The sequence below is a fragment of the Mesocricetus auratus genome, unplaced genomic scaffold (assembly GCF_017639785.1).
Source record: "Mesocricetus auratus isolate SY011 unplaced genomic scaffold, BCM_Maur_2.0 Super-Scaffold_100004, whole genome shotgun sequence".
Lineage (NCBI taxonomy): Eukaryota > Metazoa > Chordata > Mammalia > Rodentia > Cricetidae > Mesocricetus > Mesocricetus auratus.
In genome coordinates, this window is record NW_024429189.1 from 85,501,247 (window position 1) to 85,520,836 (window position 19,590).

Below are 19,590 nucleotides of genomic sequence, written 5' to 3' on the forward strand. Positions count from 1 at the left end.
GAGATACTATATTATGAACCCAGGTAAGACACTTAGGAAAGAAAGTACCGGAGGCAGCAAACACCGGAGCCAGAGAAGGCTACCGCCTCACGGCTGATTGGCTCGCTTGGCTGTAAGAGCAGCGAAGCCTTCGGCGTCCTCCGAGTGTGATTGGCTACTGGGACCCCACCCCCTTTCCAATTGGACAGAGTTATGAGACTAGGGTTGGTGGAGCTAATGCAGCCCAAGCTCCTGGAGTCAGGCAGAGATGGCGACTGCGATCCGGCTGCTGGGGCGACGGGTGTCCAGTTGGAGGGTGCGGCCATCGCCCCTCGCTGTCTCGCAGCGAGCTCACTCGATGTTGCCTGTGGACGATGCTATCAACGGGCTAAACGAGGAGCAGAAGCAGGTAGGGAGGCCGGCCCCAAGGCCTCATGTCCCACCCCACAAGTGACTTGTGCCTGCCCGGCCTTGGGAAGCCAGGGAGGGACTGCTCGCTCGCTCCCTGTTCTCAGCTAATACACAAGCCTCTGATTCATCCTTATCTCTAATGAGGAAAGATTTGAGACAGACAGCAAGGCAGGACTGCTAGAAGGAGAAGAGTAAGAACCAAAGCTCCCGGGAGACTGGAGCTGTTTGGGTGGGAGGATTGGTTTGCCCTGTCTCTAGTGGCAATCATGAGTGCCCTCAGACTCCAACCGGTTCTGTATGTATCGTTCCCTTTCCCTGGGGTCTCCATCAGCATAGCCTTGGGTGGCCTGAACCTTGCCTTGTAGACCAAGCTTGTGCTCCTGCTTCTGCCTCCAGGGTGATGGGATTAAATGTGTGGCCACCACACCAGGCTTTGTGTTTCTCAATTTGTCGTTGAGATTACGGTTAGCCCATAGCCAACAAAGCAAGACTTAAGGAATTCTGAAATGCACCCTTAGTTTCCTTCCTTCCCTTCTTCGAGGCTAAAACTCAAAGCTGAACAAGATCTTGAATTATGAGTTCACACAGATTGCCTATCCACTCTTATTGCTGGGTTTAAGACTGTTTTCTCTAAACAAAGACAAAGAACGGTTTCCTGGGATGGCTCTTTATATTTTAAGCAATTGCTATAGACTGCCTAATGAAAGTGCTAAGGAGTGATTGCCTGCCACTTAGTGTGTCTGAGTCCGATGTGTACAAGAGCACATGTTGCTGTAAATGTCAACCTAGGTGGAAGAGGAGTCTGGAAACCCCAGGCCAGGAGACTGTCATCTTCTGGGATTCTAAGGTCCTGAGCTGTTACATTTTCTATGCCCTAGAAAATAATGATTACATTTCAGATCTTTGGGGCAAACATAACTTTTAGGGTGTAACTTTCCCACAGTTGTGGTCCCCCCTCCACCCCGGGGACAGGGTTTCTCTGTGCTTTGGAAGCTGTCCTGGAACTCGCTCTTGTAGACCTGGATCCCACGGTTGTGTTTTTAAGCATTTGGCATGTTAATGTTCACAAGGAGTGTCATTTTTGTTTCTGTATCATTAATGTGAATAAAGAGGTTGGATGTTTGCTGGTTAGCTCATTTGCCTTTTTAATTTATTTTTAGATTTACTTATTTTATGTGTACAAATGTTTTTTGAGAATGTATGTATGTATGTAGCCGGTATCCTATCCCCTGGAACTGGAGTTATGGGTGCTGGGAATCTAGGTCATCTGCAAAGACAGCAAGTCTTAGGTAGGATTATCATTGCTGTGATAAGACACCATGACCAAAAGCAACTTGGAGTGGAAAGGGTTTGTTTATTGGGCTCACACTTCAACATCTTAGTTCATCACTGAAGGAAGTCAGGGCAAGAACTCAAATGGGGCAGGAACTGAGAGGCAGGAGCTGATGCAGAGGCCATGGAGGATGCTGCTTGCTGACTTGCTCCTTATGGCTTGCTCAGCTTGCTTTTTTATAGAACCCAAGAGCAACAGCCCAGCGGTGGTCCCACGCACAATGAGCTGTGCCCTCCCCCATCAATTACTAATTAAGAAAATGCTGGGGCTGGAGAGATGGCTTTGTGGTTAAGAGTACTGGTTGCTCTTCCAGAAAGAAGACCCAGGTTCAGTTCCCAGCACCCACATGGCAGCTCACAACTGTCTGTAACTCCAGGTCCAGGGGGTCTGACATCCTCACACAGACATATGTGCAGGGAAAACACCAATGCACATAAAATAAAAATAAATTACTTACTTTATGAAAAAGAAATGCCCTACAGGCTTGTCTACAGCCAATCTTATGGAGGCATTTTTTCAGTTGAGGTTTCCTCCTCTCTGACCCTAGCTTGTGTTAAACTGACATAAAACTAGTCAGCACAGCTGACCCCCTGCCAATTTGACAGAAACACATCACTGTTAAGCCACAACCTTTCCTTTCTTTTTATCCCCAAGATCACACACTAAATAAAGATCACAATATAAAGCACTTTACAACGTAAAATGTAAATAGTCCCATAGCCTTAACAAATTCAAACACTTTAATATTTGTCTCTTTAAAAAATATCCAGTTTCGGACTGGGCAGTGATGTCAGAGACTTTGGATTTTAAAGGAGATTGGATTTGTTTTTTTGTTCTTTGTTTTTTTTTTCTTTTTTTTTCTTTTTTTTGAGACAGGGTTTCTCTGTGTAGCCTTGGCTGTCCTAGAACTCACTCTGTAGACTGGGCTGGCCTCGAACTCACAGAGATCCACTTGCCTCTGCCTCCCAAGTGCTGGGATTAAAGGCGTGTGCCACCACTGCCCAGATACCAAGATCCTTTCTTTTTTTTCTTTCTTTCTCTCCTTTCCTTCTTCCTTCCTTCCTTCCTTCCTTCCTTTCTTCTTTCTTTATTTTGTTTTATTTTGTTTTTTTTTTAAGCTCTGGCTGTCCTAGAACTAGATCTATAGACCAGCTGACCTCGAACTCACAGAGATCCACCCACCTCTGCCTCCTGAGTGCTGGAATTAAAGCCCTGCACCACCACTGCCCAGCATCAAGAATTTTAAGAAAGAGGGTATGATTACTGTCCTAGTAGAGTTACTATTGCTATGGTGAACACCATGACCAAAAATCAAGTTGGGTTATTTGACTTACAATTCCACGTGGAAGGAGATCAGGTCAGGAACTCAAACAGGGCAGGAACCTGGAGGCAGGAGCTGACAGAGGAGCTAGTTGCTCACTGGCTTGCTCCTCACGGCTTGCTCAGCCTGCTTCCTTATAGAACCCAGGACCACCCTCTCCAGGAGCGGCCCCACCCACAATCTGGGCCTTCCCACATTGACCACTAATTAAGAAAAAGCCCATCCATAGTCAGATCTTTTTTGTTTGTTTGTCTCTCTGTGTAGCTTTGAAAATCCTGGCACTCGCTCTGTAGACCAGGTTGGCCTCGAACTCACAGAGGTCTGCTTGCCTCAACCTCTGGAGTACTGCACCACCACCGCCTGGCCACAACCTGATCTTATAGAGGCATTTTCTCAGTTGAGACTCCCTCCTCTCTGATGCCCTAAGGAAGCATAATTCAGTGGAGCCACTAAGCCACAACCTGATGCTCCATGGCGAGAGTGCTGTTGTGCCCAAGTTGCAAAGTCCCCAGAGACCACCAGCAAGACAGACCCACTAAACTGCAAAAGCAAGGTTTTAATTGTTCATCCACCCATGACAGGGATCCCTGTCATAGCAGCCTCCAGAGGGAGTGAAGTTCCCAGTCTGCTGCTAGGTTTTAAAGGCAAAAGTTACAGAATTACATCAGTAGGTACAGTTTGGTTCCTGATTGGTTGACATTTGGGAACAATTAGGAGAATTTCTCAAAGTCATATTTTGGTATGAAATACGTGTGTACCAATTATTCTCATTGGTCAGTGCTGAGAGGAAACATTCTGTGGTTTCTATAACATTGTCTTGTTACTTGCACGTTGCCTGCTGTTCATAGACACCAATAGTTTTCAGAACTGTATCCTGGAGACCACAGGGGAAGTTTTGGTCCCCCCTGGAGTTTCTTTTGTGTCCAAACAGTTCCCAGCAACCAAGCATCTAGGAGGCTGTGGGGGGGGGAGGGTGTCCTGGAGCTTCTTTGTGTTCAGTTTTGGTCCTAGGCTCTGGGAGGCCACAGGATCTGGAGTTTCCTTGTGTCAGAGGCCTATGTGTCTCTTCTGTAGCCTGTCATAGCCCCTAAAGCAGGGGGCTGAGTGAGGATGTGGTCCCTTTATTTCTAAATTATTAGAAGTATAGCCCTTGAGTTTAGTTTGTGCCTGTGGTCTAGCTCCCTGAATATGTCTTCAACCACAGGGATGTTGCTCTCGGTGGCAATCATGTCTTGGTTTCAGTAGCCTCTGCCTCCTTCTCTCCCTCTAGCTTCGTCAGACTATATCTAAGTTCCTTCATGAAAACCTGGTCCCCAAGGCCCAGGAGATTGACCAGAGCAACGAGTTCAAGGACCTGAGAGTGAGTTGAGGCTGAGGGTGGGAGTGGAGGCTTCTGGGGCAGCGCTGCATGAGTTACTGCCTAGAAAGGTGAGGGGCGCCTCCCTGAGGGTATAGCTGCTTTCTCTGAATGACTTGGTCTTGTTCTGGCTGCACGTAGCTAACTGCCTTCTTGAGACTCTCCCCACTCTGTTCTGTTAACAGGAGTTCTGGAAGCAGCTGGGGAGCTTAGGAGTCCTGGGCATCACAGCCCCTGGTGAGTATGGCTTCTTTCCCTAAAGAGAACTTTCTCTGTTGCCAACACAGGCAGAAAGGGAAATGGGCATGATGGCGCATTCCTATAATCCCCAACATTTAGGGGCCTGAAACCGGAGGACTTCTCTGAGTTCAAGGCCATCCTGTGCTACACAGTTAGTTCCAGGACAACCTAGGCTACAGAGTGAGATCCTGTTTCAGAAAAACAAAAACAAGGGGCTATAGAGAAGGCTCAAGCTAAGAGCACTTGCTGTGTAAACAAGAGGACCAGAGCTCAGAGCTCAGCACTGTTTGAAATCAAGGCCTGTCCCACCCAGTGCCTATAATCCCAGAACTGACTTGGGGAGGGAGCTGGAGGCTTGCTGGAACTTGTTGGGGCTCACTGGCTACTCGTCTAGCCAAAAACACTTTCCTACTGTTTTATCTCATGACTGGGTCTGGCCACGCTACCCTAGCTGGCCTTGAATGCCCTCCATAGTCAGATAAGACTTGAATGTGTTGCTTCTGGCTCTCAGGTGGCGGAGACGTAGGTGTACGCCAGCTGAAGGATGAGTCTTGAGAGCCAGACAGGAGTTCTGTTTCCTAGTTTCCTTCCTGGAGAGCAGACTGCTGTGCTTCCTTCACTCGCCTGAGGGCAACCTGAGTGCTTAGACAAGCTTGTTTACCTGGCTTTACACAGCAGCTGCGCTAAGGGACCAGGGACCCAGACACTTGAATTTTTGGGGGAACAGCTTTCAAGGAAAATGTGCTTTCTTTCTCTTTTTCATTTTCTTTTCCTTTCCTTCTGATTTTTTTTTTTTTTTTTTTTTTTTTGGTTTTTCAAAACAGGGTTTCTCTGTGGCTTTGGAGGCTGTTCTGGAACTCACTCTGTAGACCAGTCTGGCCTCGAACTCACAGAGATCCACCTGCCTCTGCCTCCCGAGTGCTGGGATTAAAGGCGTGCGCCACCAACGCCCGGCTTCCTTCTGAATTTTTTGAGATGGGGCCTCAGATAGCCCAGGCCAGCGTTGAGTTTGCTGCATAGCCAGAGACAGCGTTAAACTCATGATCTTCCCATGTCTATTTTCCAAAGTCTGAGGTTTTAGGTGTGTGCTACTGTGCCTGTCCTGAGAATCTCTCTCTCTCTCTCTCTCAAAGATTCTTTAAAATGTATGTATCTGTGTGTATATGCTACATGTATATGTATCAGTCCCACTTTGTTCCCAAAGCTATGCTATGAAATCTCACATTTTGGGACCAGAGAGATGGCTCAGTGGTTAAGAACATTCTGGAAGAGTGGGTGCTCAGGTTTTTGCTTGTCCTCACTGAAGACATCAGGGATAAAGCCAGAGCTGGCAATGATGGTTTAGGAACTTCAGTTCCCCACCAGCAGCAAGCAGAACCAGTTGTATGTTCTTCTAAGAGGAGTTCCTGGCAAACAGCCTGGCAGCCTTGCTAGGGGAACTTGGAATAGCCATCGGGGTGTTTCTTTTCTGCCAGTTAATGAAAGGTTCCTGCCAACATTCCAATGTAACCTGGGTGCCTTTCTGCTTCCCACACTGTCCCACTCCCAGTTCAGTATGGCGGCTCTGGCCTGGGCTACCTAGAACATGTGTTGGTGATGGAAGAGATATCCCGGGCTTCTGGAGCAGTGGGACTTAGCTATGGTGCCCACTCCAACCTCTGTGTCAACCAGATTGTCCGCAACGGGAATGAGGCACAGAAAGAGAAATACCTTCCCAAGGTGAGGAAATGGGGATGAGGAAACCCACGTGGACTCAACACAACCACTCTATGGCATGCCCTCCCCTTGGTAGGAAACACACATGGACTCAACACAACCACTCTATGACATGCCCTCCCCTTGGTAGGAACCAAGCAGATTTTCATTCTTGTCTTGCTGCCATGAACTAAATATAATTAGGAAAGTGACTGAGATTGTTTTAAAAAACTTAAGTCAAAAAAATTTGACCAGGTGGTGATGGCTCACACCTTTAATCCCAGCACTTGAGGGCAGACACAGGTGAATCTCTGTGAGTTTGAGGCCAGCCTGGTTTACAGAGTGAGTTCCAGGACATCCAGGAGAAACCCTGTCTCAAAAGAAAAGGAGAGTGGACTTTTGTCCATGGATGTGGTGACTTGTGACATGAGTTGAGTTTCAGCTGCTTGGGAGGCAGAAGCAGGAGGATCACAAATCCCAGCTTGGGTGATTTGGCAAGACCTTATCTCAAAAAGCAAACAGGAACCTGCCATCAAGTTTGATAACCTGAGTTTGATACACAGTGCACACATAAACACAGAGCACAAATAAACAAAAATATAATTTTTAAAAAATATAAAGACTAGGAGAGGGTTAGGAGTGAGCTCAATGGTAAATCCCTCTCTATGGTAAATCCCTTGCATAGCATGTCTGGGACCTGGAGCCAATTCCAACACTACCAAAAAGTGGTGGACAGATACTCCACTTTGCTCTGGGGCAGTGGTGTGAGGACAGAATGTGGGCAGGAAAAGACACTTCGCGGAGCTGTCGCAGGGTGCTTCCAAGGTCCTAACAAGGTGGCTCTTGATTTTCCTTGTAGCTGATCAGTGGTGAATTCATCGGAGCCCTGGCCATGAGTGAGCCCAATGCTGGCTCGGATGTTGTCTCCATGAAACTAAAAGCAGAAAAGAAAGGTAAGGCCACTTGCTACCAGGCAGTTGGAGAAGGCAGAAAAACAAACTTAGGGTGAGGGCGTAGTTGTTATGGGTCGTCTCTGCTGGGTTCCCAGTATCGGTTCTCAGCAGGGCAGCTGCAGTTCTGTGAACTGAACCAGAACAGGAGACCAGCAAACAGCCAACATCCGCCTCTCCCTTAGGAGATTACTACATTATGAATGGCAACAAGTTCTGGATCACCAACGGCCCAGATGCTGATGTCCTCGTTGTCTACGCCAAGACAGATTTGACTGCCGTGCCAGCTTCTCGGGGCATCACGGCCTTCATTGTGGAGAAGGTGAGGGTGGTAGGCGTGGTATCAGAGAAACTTCCAGTTCTGACAGTAGTGACAGATGTAACTCATTCTGGCTGGTTAAGAGGTGGCGGGCAAGCCAAGACTCAAGAAGATCACCCCAAAAAAAAATCAAGTCTGGTTCTGGTAGAGTTGCTCAGTGGTAGAGAAGTTAGCTGTCTAGCATGTATAGACCCTGGCTTCAATTTTCAGCACTAAAAAGAGAGAGAGAGAGAGAGAGAGAGAGAAAGACCCAGAGAGACTGAGTCAAGTCTAAAGACAGTCAAGGAAGAAGAATTGGAAAAGAAGCCATGAGATATTCTCACTGAGCTGAGCAGGAGCTTTGGGGGAGACTGAGGCATGGGCAGGAATGCAAATGATGATTTGGACACTGTACCTCCAAACCTCCAATAGTATGACAAGGACAAGATACATGAGGAGTTAGATTAAAACTCAGTTCCACTTTGGTTTTGATTTTGTTTTAAACAAACCAGGAGCCAGACAAGGTGACCTGCATTTGTAACCTGAGCAGCACTTGACAGACAGAGGCAAGCGTGAGGCTAGCCTGGTCCTTGTGAGGTCCAGGGTTATACAGCAAGACTGTCTCAAAAAAAAAAAAAAAAAAGACAGGAAACAGCAAAGTTTTCAGTTTAGAGAAAAGAAAACAGGGGCGGGGGGGTTGTTTTGTTTTGAAGATGGGGTCTCATTGTGTAGCCCTGGTTGGCCAAGAACTTACTGTGTAGACCAGGCTTCCCTTGAACTCACAGAGATCTGTCTTCCCCAGCCTCCCGAGTGATTGGATTAAAGGCATGTGCCCCAGCCTAGAAAATGTTGGAGCTATATAAGTTAAGGGAGCAGGTGCTGGCTTCACAACATCTGCCTAATGATGGGGAAGAAAGAGAGCAGGTGCCGCTGAGGCTTGGGGACCCAGCTGTGGGGAATGCTGCAAAGCTACAAAGGTTGCCAGCACGCTCCTTGAAGAGGGAGGGGCGCTATCTGAGACCGGAACTGAGAAGGCCTGGAGGTATCGGGGACCAGTGTGGGCCACCAGTCCCCTGGGCACTTGGCAATACCGTGCATCTGAGTCATCCTGGTCAAAGCATGTAGGTGATTGGAGTTGGGGTTCCTTCAGGAACAGGTGGCTTCAGAAAGGGGCAGAGGAATTGGCCCTTTGTATCGCTGGGAGAGAGAGGAGAGCTGGGGACTGAATGATTTTTGAGAAAGAACTATTCCCCTGAGAACTGGGGAGAAGCAGGCTGGCAGCAGAGGAGCTGGGAACAAAGTGGTGGGGCCTGAAGACTGAAGTTCTGCATCCAGAGCGAGAACTTGGGAGTGGATGCGGGCATGCTGGGCTGGTGTCAGAATCAGTACATAAAGTGGGTTTTCTCTTTATTAGCCACCCTGGGGGCAAGTCTAATCGGGACCTCCTTTGGTTTCCTACAAAGGGTATGCCTGGTTTTAGTACTTCCCAGAAGCTCGACAAACTGGGCATGAGGGGCTCCAACACCTGCGAGCTAATCTTCGAAGACTGCAAAGTTCCTGGTGAGTGTCCGCAGACTAAGGCAGCTCCTGCCCTGGTTCCTCTGCAAGCTGGGAAAGTCCATGTCACTATTACAGAGGTTCATTGCCATTATGTGTACTGTGAGATGCAGCTAGACTGTGGGCCTGGAGCTGCTGGACAGCTGTCTGTCCTGGCCACAGGCTCTGCTGCTGCTTGCTTGCCTGCCTAGATGAAGGATGGTGAAAGGTAAGGCTCACCACCCTCCACTTACACCCCTCAGACTTCCTTTGCGTTGCCTGTACATCCGACATACACTAGTCCGACTTCCTGTCACCATTATAAACAACCTGACAGGAACCGGTGTTGAAGGAGGAAGAATTATTTCGGCTCATGGTTTCAGGTGTCAAGCCTAAGGTCCTTTGGTTCCATTGCTTCTGCGCCTATGGTGAGCCAGAGCCTGGGGCAGATGGGCCTTGGGAGACCTGCTTATCCTACAGGATAAGTAGCAGAGATGGAAGAGGCCAGAGTCCCATTAGACTTTCAAAGACACACCCCAGTGGCCAGTTTTCCTGGAGGCCTTGTCTCTGTTTCCATTGTTTCTCATTAATGCCATCAAATTATGAATCCATCATTGGGTTAATCCATTGATTAGGTCAGCCTTCACGATCTAGTCACGTACCAAACCCCACCTCAGAGCACAGCTGTATTGAGAACCAAACCTTTAGCACAGCAGCCCGCAGGGGGCCATTTCGTGTCCAAACCACAACACTGAGTTACACTCGGTAATGATGCTAAAAGCCCTTCTGAGTAAATTGACAGAAGCCAGACCCGATGAAGGAGAAGTAATTTGATTTTGCAGGAATATTTTCTCCCCTGTGAACGTGACACTATGTAGCACTGGGAGAGAGCTGAGGGCAGATCTGCTCCTGAATTAGGACTGCTCTGTGCATCAGTCGTAAACCATCCAGAAACAGTATGCTGTGGTCAGAAAGAATCTCCGGGAAGGAGAATCCATACAGACCGACCTTCTAAGAAGGGACGAAATTCACTCACCAGCCTTAAAGGCGGGTTAGGTTGTGAAGTTTCTAAACTAAATGTCTGCCCACATCTCCCAAGTCCTTATTGGGGGGTAGGTGCTCATCAGCTTCTGTCACTGTCACCCTAACAAGGCAAAGCCGCTTTCATGGGTGTTGCTGAGAAGTGACCCTGACCAAGTACACAGCCTCGGGGTGACGAGTTCTCTGATTTCTGTATAAGTAGAAATCACGTGTAGAAACAGTGAAGCGGGCGGGGGACTTCTAAACCAATCAGCCTTTCTTCTGTCCATCCCAGGGAGTGCAGGGTGAGAGGACAGAGCTAACAAATTGGGGCTCTGTAGTGTTGGGGGTGATGTGGGGTCCTGAGAACCCTACTTCTGACTGGAATTCCATCTTTTCCTCTCACTTGAAAACCTTGTTGAAGGTCAAGTAATGTACGTTTGTGCCTTGTGTAACACAGTAACTTATGTAAAGGTGAAGAGGCTATGAACAGGCCTCTCTGACTGGCATTTGTTCCGGCAGCTGCTAATATCCTGAGCCAAGAGAGTAAGGGTGTCTACGTACTCATGAGCGGCCTGGACCTCGAACGCCTGGTGCTGGCAGGTGGACCGCTTGGGTAAGTGTGAGGGGGCTGGAGGCCTCCTGGGTAAGCATGACGCTTCCTTCACCAGTGTGAGGCTCATGAGGAAGCTCGTGGAACTCATGAGTGTGAGGCTCTGGGCAACCTGAGCCCGACAGCCTTGTTGGGTTAGCAGCCTCCCCTGACAGGGAGGGGAGGCCCAAAGGGAGCTACTCTATGGGCTCTCCTCTGTCCTGGGAATCTCCTCCTCTGTTTAACTTCTTCACACAGAGGGAAATGTCATTATGTGACAGATGGCAGGTGAGGCGAAAGCAGCTCTGCTTAGTCAGTGTGGTTGTGAAACGAGAGGCTTGACGCCTGCCTGCCGCCCACCACGCCCACTCCATCTCAGCGGAAGGTGCCTGGGAGCTGGGCAGGCGGTGCTGTCCCTGTGCAGGGAGTGACAGCGGGGATTTCTCAATCCCCTGACACCTTTTCACCTCACCTGATGGCATCACACACCCATTGTGTCTCTCTTTTTTCCGGCAGGATCATGCAGGCTGTCCTGGACCACACCATTCCCTATCTGCATGTAAGGGAAGCCTTTGGTCAGAAAATCGGCCAATTCCAGGTAAGGGGAATACATGCTGAAATGCCCACTCACTGGATTAAAGGAGATGAGGTAGTTGTGCATTGTGGGTTACTGTCCTCTGGCAAAATGAATTGTTAGAATGCAGCTAATTTCACATTCAACCTGGCTTGGGAAGTTTGTCACATTGTCTTACCTATTTCTATTTGAGATGAATGAACTAGACACTGCAAGGTTGGAGGGTAAAACATGTAGAACATTCGAGCTTAGGGAAAAGGGAACTAGCTACATTTCTAATCCCACCCTTCTGCTGGAAGAGGCTGCCGGAAGCTAGCCACACAGGAGGCAACTCTATCCACACAGAAGGCCTCACTCCTAGAGCTGTTCCCATCTCCATTGTCCTAGGCAAGTCCCATCTCTTCTCTTGTCCCTGGTTCCTCATCCCTGGCTGTCACCTTGTCCTTGCCATTGACCTGCTTTTAGTAATTAGAGTGTACCAGCATATTAACCTATGGCCTCCCTTTGTGCCCAGCTAATGCAGGGAAAGATGGCTGACATGTACACCCGTCTCATGGCGTGTCGACAGTATGTCTACAATGTTGCCAAGGCCTGTGATGAAGGCCACATCATTGCCAAGGTAAGGACCAGCTCTGGGGGAAGAAGAGGTGGGTTAGTGGGTAATTTATCGGGACAGGTGCCTGTACGTTTGTCTGAACCCTGCTGACCAAAGCCTCGTCCCACAGGACTGTGCCGGTGTGATTCTGTATGCAGCCGAGTGTGCCACACAGGTAGCCCTGGACGGCATTCAGTGCTTAGGTGAGTGGCCCTCATTCTGAACTCCTGGGATTTTACTCCTCGCTCTGCTTAAGCTAGCCACAGCCACGCCGATACCCCTAGGCTCTGTCTGCCCCCAGGGAAGTTTTTGTAATGACAGTCCGTAAGTAAATGGATCTTTTTTGTTTAAAGGGGTGGGGCCTGAAGACACAACTCAGTGGTTAAGAACACTGGCTTCTCTTCCAAAGGACCAGGCTGTATTCCCAGCACCCACCTGACAGCTCACAGCCATCTGTAACTGCTGTCCTAGGGGAATCAACGTCTTTATGTGGCCTCTGAGAGTGCCAGACACACATGCGTGCGGTGCACAGACAAACATGCTGGCAAAAAGCCCTCTACAGAAAATCAGGGTTTTTTGTTGTTGTTGTTGTTGTTGTTGTTTTGTTTGTTTGTTTGTTTGTTTTGGTTTTTCGAGACAGGGTTTCTCTGTGGCTTTGGAGGCTGTCCTGCAACTCGCTTGGTAGTCCAGGCTGGTCTCGAACTCACAGAGATCCGCCTGCCTCTGCCTCCCGAGTGCTGGGATTAAAGGCGTGCGCCACCAATGCCCGGCTGAAAATCAGTTTTTTAAAGAGGAAAAAAAAAGACTGGGTGGTGGTGGTGAACACCTTTACCCCCAGCACTCAAGCAGCAGAAGCAGGTGAATCTCCGTGAGTTCAAGGTCTACAGGGCACGTTCCAGAACAGCCATGGCTACACAAAGAGACTCTGCCTCAAAAAAAGGTGTGGGGGGAGAGAACAATAAATGAAACATGAAAAAGTTGAAGGCTACAAGCATTCCTTATCTTCCCTGACTGGTCTAAGGTCACCAGGAAATGGGGACAGAGACCCTCAGATGGGGCAGCATTATTTGTAGTGGGCTTAGGTTTGAATCCCATTCCTCTTGGCCATGTCTGCTGCCCATTCTGTGTTTTGTTGCTTAAAGTTGGGTCTTGGGTGTGTGAGCATGTCATGTAGCTGAGGATGACCTGGAATCTGCAATCCTCTCGCCTCCTCCTCCTCCAGAGTACTGGGATTTCTAGGCATGCGCCACCACACCTGGTTTGTGTGTGGTGCTGGGGTCTGAATCCAGAACTTTGGGCATGCTAGGTGGACACTCTGCGGTCCACCCAGGTTTTGTCCTTTCCTTGTCTGAGTCCTCAACACTCTGGGAGATCTTCTAGACCAGCTCTGTCATGCCTTCCTGACCCCTGAGGGTTCTCTCATTGCCTCTGTTTCTCTTTGATCAGTTCTTCCCCCAGAGCCTATATATCCTGGGGTTCTTCTGGGTTCAACCAATAATCAAAGAAATTTAGAAGAGCCTGGCCATGGGTGCAAACCTATAATCCCAGCACTTGGGAAATTGAAGCAGAAGGATTTCGAGGGGACTGAGACGAACTTGAGCCATAGCTATAGCTCAGTGTAGTATCCTTACCAAGCATACACAAAGCCAACACTCCAGCACTGTATTAACCAGATGACAAATGGCACACACCTACAGTCCCAGAACTCAGGAAGGCAGAGATAAGATGATCAGAAGTTCAAGGCCATCTTTGGCTACTTTGGGAGTTGGGGGCCAGCCTAGGATATGACAGACCGTGCCTCAAAAAAGAAATGGAAGGACGGAAATATTCAGAAAAGAAAATTATATCAGTGGCTTGGGATTCTGCAAGCACTAAAAAAAAAGAACCAACAAGATGACTCCATGGGTAAATGTGTTTGCTTCTAAACCTGGCAAGCTGAGTTTGGTCCCCAGAACCCACATGGTGAAAGGAAAAAACTGATACACATTTCCTCTGACCTCTACATGTGTGTCAAGGTACATGTGCATGCACACATATACACACAAAATAACTACATGTAAAACAAAAGGGAAATTGCACCTAAGCTGAACATACTCTTCTTCTTTTGTCCTGATTCCCTAAACATTCCAACATAACAACTATTTAAATGGCACTTATGTCACATTAGATATATAAATAACCTAGAGATATTTAAAATAAGAACTGGGCTTATAGCTCAGTGTGTGTGAAGTCCATACTCAATCCTTACCACAGAGGGAAGGTAGGAGAGGGAGAGAGAAAGAAGGGTACTGGGAGAATGCTTGTAGGTTACATGGACAGGAGCCAGTCCCTGAAGACGCTGGGGAAAGACTCCTTGGCTCTCTGTTGGTTTTCCTTGCTGCCTTCAACCCTGTCCTTTCTCTTCCCACATCTGTTTCGCAGGTGGAAATGGCTATATCAATGACTTCCCCATGGGCCGCTTCCTTCGAGATGCCAAACTGTATGAGATAGGAGCCGGGACCAGCGAAGTGAGGCGGCTGATCATCGGCAGAGCATTCAATGCAGACTTCCGCTAGCCCCCTGGTCCTAGCCCTGAGGCCTTTCTTTGGAAGCAGAGGCCTGGCAGCCCTCTTACCTGTCCCTGGAAGCCCTGCAGCTCAGCTGCCCTTCTCACACCAGCCTCTGCCCGCTGAGGGTCGGAACAGAGGTCAGATCCTCCAGTCAGTCAGTCAGCCAGCCAGGAAAGCTTAAAATGGACTGCAAAAAGGACTTTGGTTTTTCTGGGGCTTGTGGGGGGCTTCCGTGACTCTGCCCTTACTCTCCACTGCTGAATTTTCTTAATGGTCTCTGTTCTTGAGGAAAAAGCAAAAGCCTTGTCCTTGTAAGCTGTTTCCCACGGTCTAAACAGCTCTGTGTGACAGAGAAGAGTCCTGGCCTAGCCTTGCTGGCCTCCCTGGTGTACCTGAATCTGACCATCACTCTGTGACAGGCTAGCACTGGATCTGCTCATGTGACCTTCTGCAGCTGACCTGGCAGCAGGCACAGGCCCTGTGGCCAATCTGCGTTGCCTGGCTCAACTCCAGTCTCTGCCTGTGTACATTTCTCGAGACATCCCTGTGGCTAATTTTGTTACAACTGCACGGCTGCTGCCATTTTGTATTAAACATGCTCCCCAACCCAACCCTTCCGTGCCCAAAGCAGTAATCTGGAGGAGAGGCAAGCCACTTGCTGTGGCCCTCTGTCTGCATCCTGAGTGTCCTTGAAGATCCTGCCCTTCACTCTGTCCACTGGTAAGGGGACAGGAGGCTAGAATGGGAACTCTCAGGCCCAAATCTCCCAGTGAGTCTCCTTTTCTTTTGTTGTGCTTAGCTGCACCTCGAGTGTGCTAAGCATACACTGGAGCACTGAGTCTACTATCTCCTCCCTCCCCTACCAACTTCTCCATGGTTTTATTTGGGGCTCCCTGTAACCTAGACTGGCCTTGAACTAAGATTTTGATCTGCCCCTACCTCAAGTGCTGGGATTACAGGCATGAGCCCCATGTACCTCCCTGTGTTTTCTCTTAAAGGGAGTGGAGGGATCAATCGTGGGAAGGCAGGAGGACCTTATTAAGTTTCTAGAGACTGTCCCTGAGAGTTGTTTGCTTTTGAAACAGAGTCTAGCCTGCCTCTGCCTCCTTAGTGCCAAAATTACAGGCATGAATACACCTGGCACATTTCTGAGTTTTGTTTTGTCTCAATATATAGCCCTGGCTGGCCTTGAATGCAAAACACACTTCTGCCTCTGTCTCCCAAGTTCTGGGATTAAAGGAATGTGCCACCACCATGCCCATCCCAGTCTCTGAGGGTGGTTTTGTTTTATTTTGTTTTTAATATCCAGACAACTTGACTTTTTCAAGGTCAGAGTTGGATCTAGGATCCAGATAGGCCAGTAGCAAAAATGGAGTGTCCTGAACATCCCGACCTGGGGCCACTGCGTATAGCATCCTAGGTAGAGCATCTGAGTTGTCCACTCCTCAGTACCCAAAAGTAAAACTGGTTTTCCTGGATCCCAACCCAGCAGTGCTTGGTCCAGCTAAGTGGTGAGGCTTGAGACAGGTAGAGTTAGCACCTTTCCAACCCCAATCTAGTCCCATCATGAGGAGAAGATCCAGAGCTCGTGGCTGCTGCCCCTTAGCTGCTCTGAATGTTCATGAATGCAGTAGACTTGGTGGTCACCTGAGGCAGATCACTGGAATGACCCACACAAGGTGTTCAAGATGTGGCAGAGGACCTGCAAGCCTGCAGGATGGCTTGCCTTCGTGCCTAACCATCTGAGTTGCAGTCCTGGAACCCAGGTGGTAGATGGAACTGACTCTCAAGTTGTCCCCTAACCTCCACAAGTTAGTAAAATGAAGTATGTCACCCAGTGTTGCCTACTGGGACTCTACCAACTTGAGAGTATCCCCAAAAGTACACTTGTTAAAATCCCTTCCCAGCACTGGGGAGGCAGAGGCAGGAGAATCTCAGTGAGTTTGAGAGCAGCCTAGTCTACAGGGCGAAGTCCAGGACAGCCAAGACCTCACAGAGAGAAACTGGTTCCCTCCCCCCAAAAAGCTTTAATACCAACCATCAGCTAATGGCTTGGGGAGTAGGACCCGCGTAACTTTAGTGGCTTTTTACGCCTGGGCTCTGTCATGTGAGGTCCCATCCATGCTGTGATGCAACAGAAAATACTGGAGATGGGAATGCCAATGCTTCTGGAACCTCGAGCTCAATCTCTATAATTACCCAATCTGTTTGCATCCAGTTATAGCAACAGAAAGGAAGAATGTGATTGTTTTCCTGTTTTTTATATGATGTACACAAATGTTTTAAAATAAAAGACAAAACAAACTGTGTAGCCTGAAAAGTGGATTGGGAAACAGGGGTGGGAGGTAATGGGATGTGTTAAGTGTGGTCTGGTCTTGCTCCTTACCAAATCTAGACATGTAAATGTAGACACCTGGGTCCCCTGGGGAGCGGCGCTGGACTAAGGCACTCACCGAGTTTTACAACAATCCAACTCGGGCCAGAGACATGAAACTTAACCCTGTAACAAAGTGGTAATCTGTAATGTTGCTTCACTTCGCTCATCAGCTGCTTCCCTGACCTTCGCAAACAACTGGGCGCTGGAGGCAAGACTGCTTAAGGCTCCCATGCAAAGCCCTGGAAGGTGAGTTACTTAAACCTAGGGATCAAAGGTGAGCCAGCCACGCCTCGGCCTCCACGCCGACGCCGGAGAGGCTGGGTGGAGACAGAGGCCTTGTAAAGCAGCCGCTTGCGGGGTTACGGGGAGCTCCAAGCACATCGCATTCCCCGATGGGAGCTGGGACCCTCGGCCCGGATGGTCTTCGGTCGTGATGTGCAACCTACAGCTGCAGATCCAAACTGCTCTCTTTCAGCCTCCCACCTCAAAGCTCTTCGAAGCGCCTAGCGCAAAGATGACTCTCAGGACCTGCTCTGACGCTGCGTGGAGCTCGCCTGACCCCTGCCGGCCATCCACGGGGCCGCAGGTGCGCGGACCTGAGCACTCCACTTTCCCACTCTACCAGCGTGCTTTGGATGGATTTTCCAAGTTAGGAATTTTACAATAAATTGTGTCTATCACCACCATCTCATCCAAGAAAGCCAAACAAAAATAGGGAGACCATAAACAGAGCAAAGGTGAGTGTTGTATTTTTTTTTAAATACGGTCACTGTTACAAAAACTGTAATTTACTTTTATTTCGAGCTTATTTTATGTGTATGAGTGTTTTGCCTACATGTACGTGAGTGCTCTGCTTGCGTGCTGGTACCCGCAGAGAGCATAGTAGGGCGCTGGATGTCCTGGTACTGGACCTGGGAATAGCGCTGTAAGCTGCCATGGGGGTACATGGAAACCCAAGCAAGAGCCTCCTAACCACGGAGCCGTCTCTTCAGGAGTCTCCAAAACAGTGTAAGTTTTGAAACGTTTATTAAAAAGGAAAGTCCGTCTCTTGTTTCTCCTGTACCATTCCCACTCCTGCAAGACAAAGCCACTTTTGAGTCTGCAAGGAGTTTCTTTTTGGCTATTCATGCCTCTAAGCGCTCTACTGATTGAATTGCAGGTCCTAAGGATAGTGTTTTAATGTGCAAAACTGTGATTTATGACAATCTTCTTACAAAAGATGTGACTGTCTTCACTTCCTCAGACGAGTCCTGTCCACCAGTGGGCATTCGGAAAAGCCCTGGCTGGACAAGATGAAGCAGGGCCCTATCCTCACACCAGTCTGTGCTTCTGCCTGCTTTCAGCCCCAAGCACAGGAACTCAGAGCCACTGTTGCGAAGGGTGGAGGCTCTCTGGTGTGTTCCACCTACTTCCTCTAACCAGGAGCCATTCTGAAATTTTGACTTCTCCACAACAATCCACCAACCTGCTTCCCTTCTTCCAGGCCAGGCGGCTCGAGCCTACCTCCACCCTGAGCCAGTGGGAACAAGGCTCCCCTAAAGCCTTCCATGTGTCCCGGCACATTTGAGATCAAAGTTTACACTAGGTACAGCGGTACAAGAAGATATTATGAGCTTGGGGCCAGCCTGGCCTGCCTACATATCCAGTTCAAGGCAAGCCCGGGTTATATAAGTAAAACTGTCTGGAAAAGGCCCCCAAATAAAGATCTAACATTTCAGTGGCGCACCTTCGTCCCAGAGACTAAAGCACGAGTTTGAGGCTGGCTAGACCCAGGGTTAAAAAAGGAGGAAGACCAGACATGGTAGTGCACACCTTTAATCCCAGCTCTTGGGAAGCAAGGCAGGCGGGTCCGTGAGTTCAAAACCATCTTAGTAGACAGAGTTCCAGGACACCCAGGACTATTGAGACCTTATCTGAAGAAAAACAGAGAGAGACAGAGACAGACACAGACAGAGAGAGAGAGAGAGAGAGAGAGAGAGAGAGAGAGAGAGAGAGAGAGAGAAGCTGATTAGTGGTGCACATCTTTAATCCCTGCAGACAAGGGCAGATCTCTGAGATCTCTGTGAGTTTGAGGCCAGCCTGGTCTACATATGGAGTTCCATGACAGCCAGAACTACACAGAGAAACCTGTCTCAAAGAAGGACAGAAAGAAAGGGAGGGAGGGAGGGAGGGAGGGAGGGAGGGAGGGAGGGAGGGAGGGAGGGAGGGAGAGGGCGGGCGGGAGGCGGAAGTGGCCTAAGGACTTACAAACACTGTTTTGATCATCTGGACGCTTTCTGTAGCTCCCTCCCCGCGGTGTCTGTGCTTGTGCCGTCCCCCTTGCTTATTTCCTAGCTATGACTTTGCCCTCCAGCTGGTTCTTCCAGCCGGCAAGTCCAGCCCTTCACTGTGCTCTTGCTTCAAGGTTGAAGCCTCCATGCAGGACTCCTTCAGAGCTCCCCAGCCCTCTGCGTCCCCCTCAGCCACACCCCCCACACCTTGCTCTTGCCATGGGTCTGTGCATCCACGGGTTTGCTCCACGCGCAAGGACAAGGTGGGGCTCTCGTCTTCATGCGTTCCACCTCCTTCCTCCAGCAGGGAACGTGGCTTCTGAGCACCCCACCTACCCACTCTCAGAGGCTAGCTCCTTTCTACTAAGTATTTCTTGTATCCTGGTTGCTATTAGATTAACCAGACAGCGCTCAGCAGGAGGAAGCCCCCATCCTGCACAATGGGCTGTATTTATTTCATGTATCCGTTTCTCTCCCATTAGACTAGAAGCCT

General features: G+C 49.1%; 1 protein-coding gene across 1 annotated transcript; it reads left to right on the forward strand.

Annotated features, from left to right (window-relative positions):
* The first annotated feature begins 200 nt into the window (after positions 1 to 200).
* Ivd (isovaleryl-CoA dehydrogenase) lies at positions 201 to 16,754 on the forward strand. Its single transcript, XM_040746046.1, has 12 exons — positions 201 to 388; positions 4,315 to 4,404; positions 4,587 to 4,638; positions 6,191 to 6,360; positions 7,196 to 7,289; positions 7,472 to 7,608; positions 9,048 to 9,144; positions 10,663 to 10,756; positions 11,249 to 11,330; positions 11,821 to 11,925; positions 12,032 to 12,104; positions 14,323 to 16,754. Exons 1-12 carry the CDS (start codon positions 248 to 250, stop codon positions 14,454 to 14,456), a joined length of 1,269 nt encoding a protein of 422 aa, XP_040601980.1. The 5' UTR covers positions 201 to 247; the 3' UTR covers positions 14,457 to 16,754.
* The last annotated feature ends 2,836 nt before the right edge of the window (positions 16,755 to 19,590 follow it).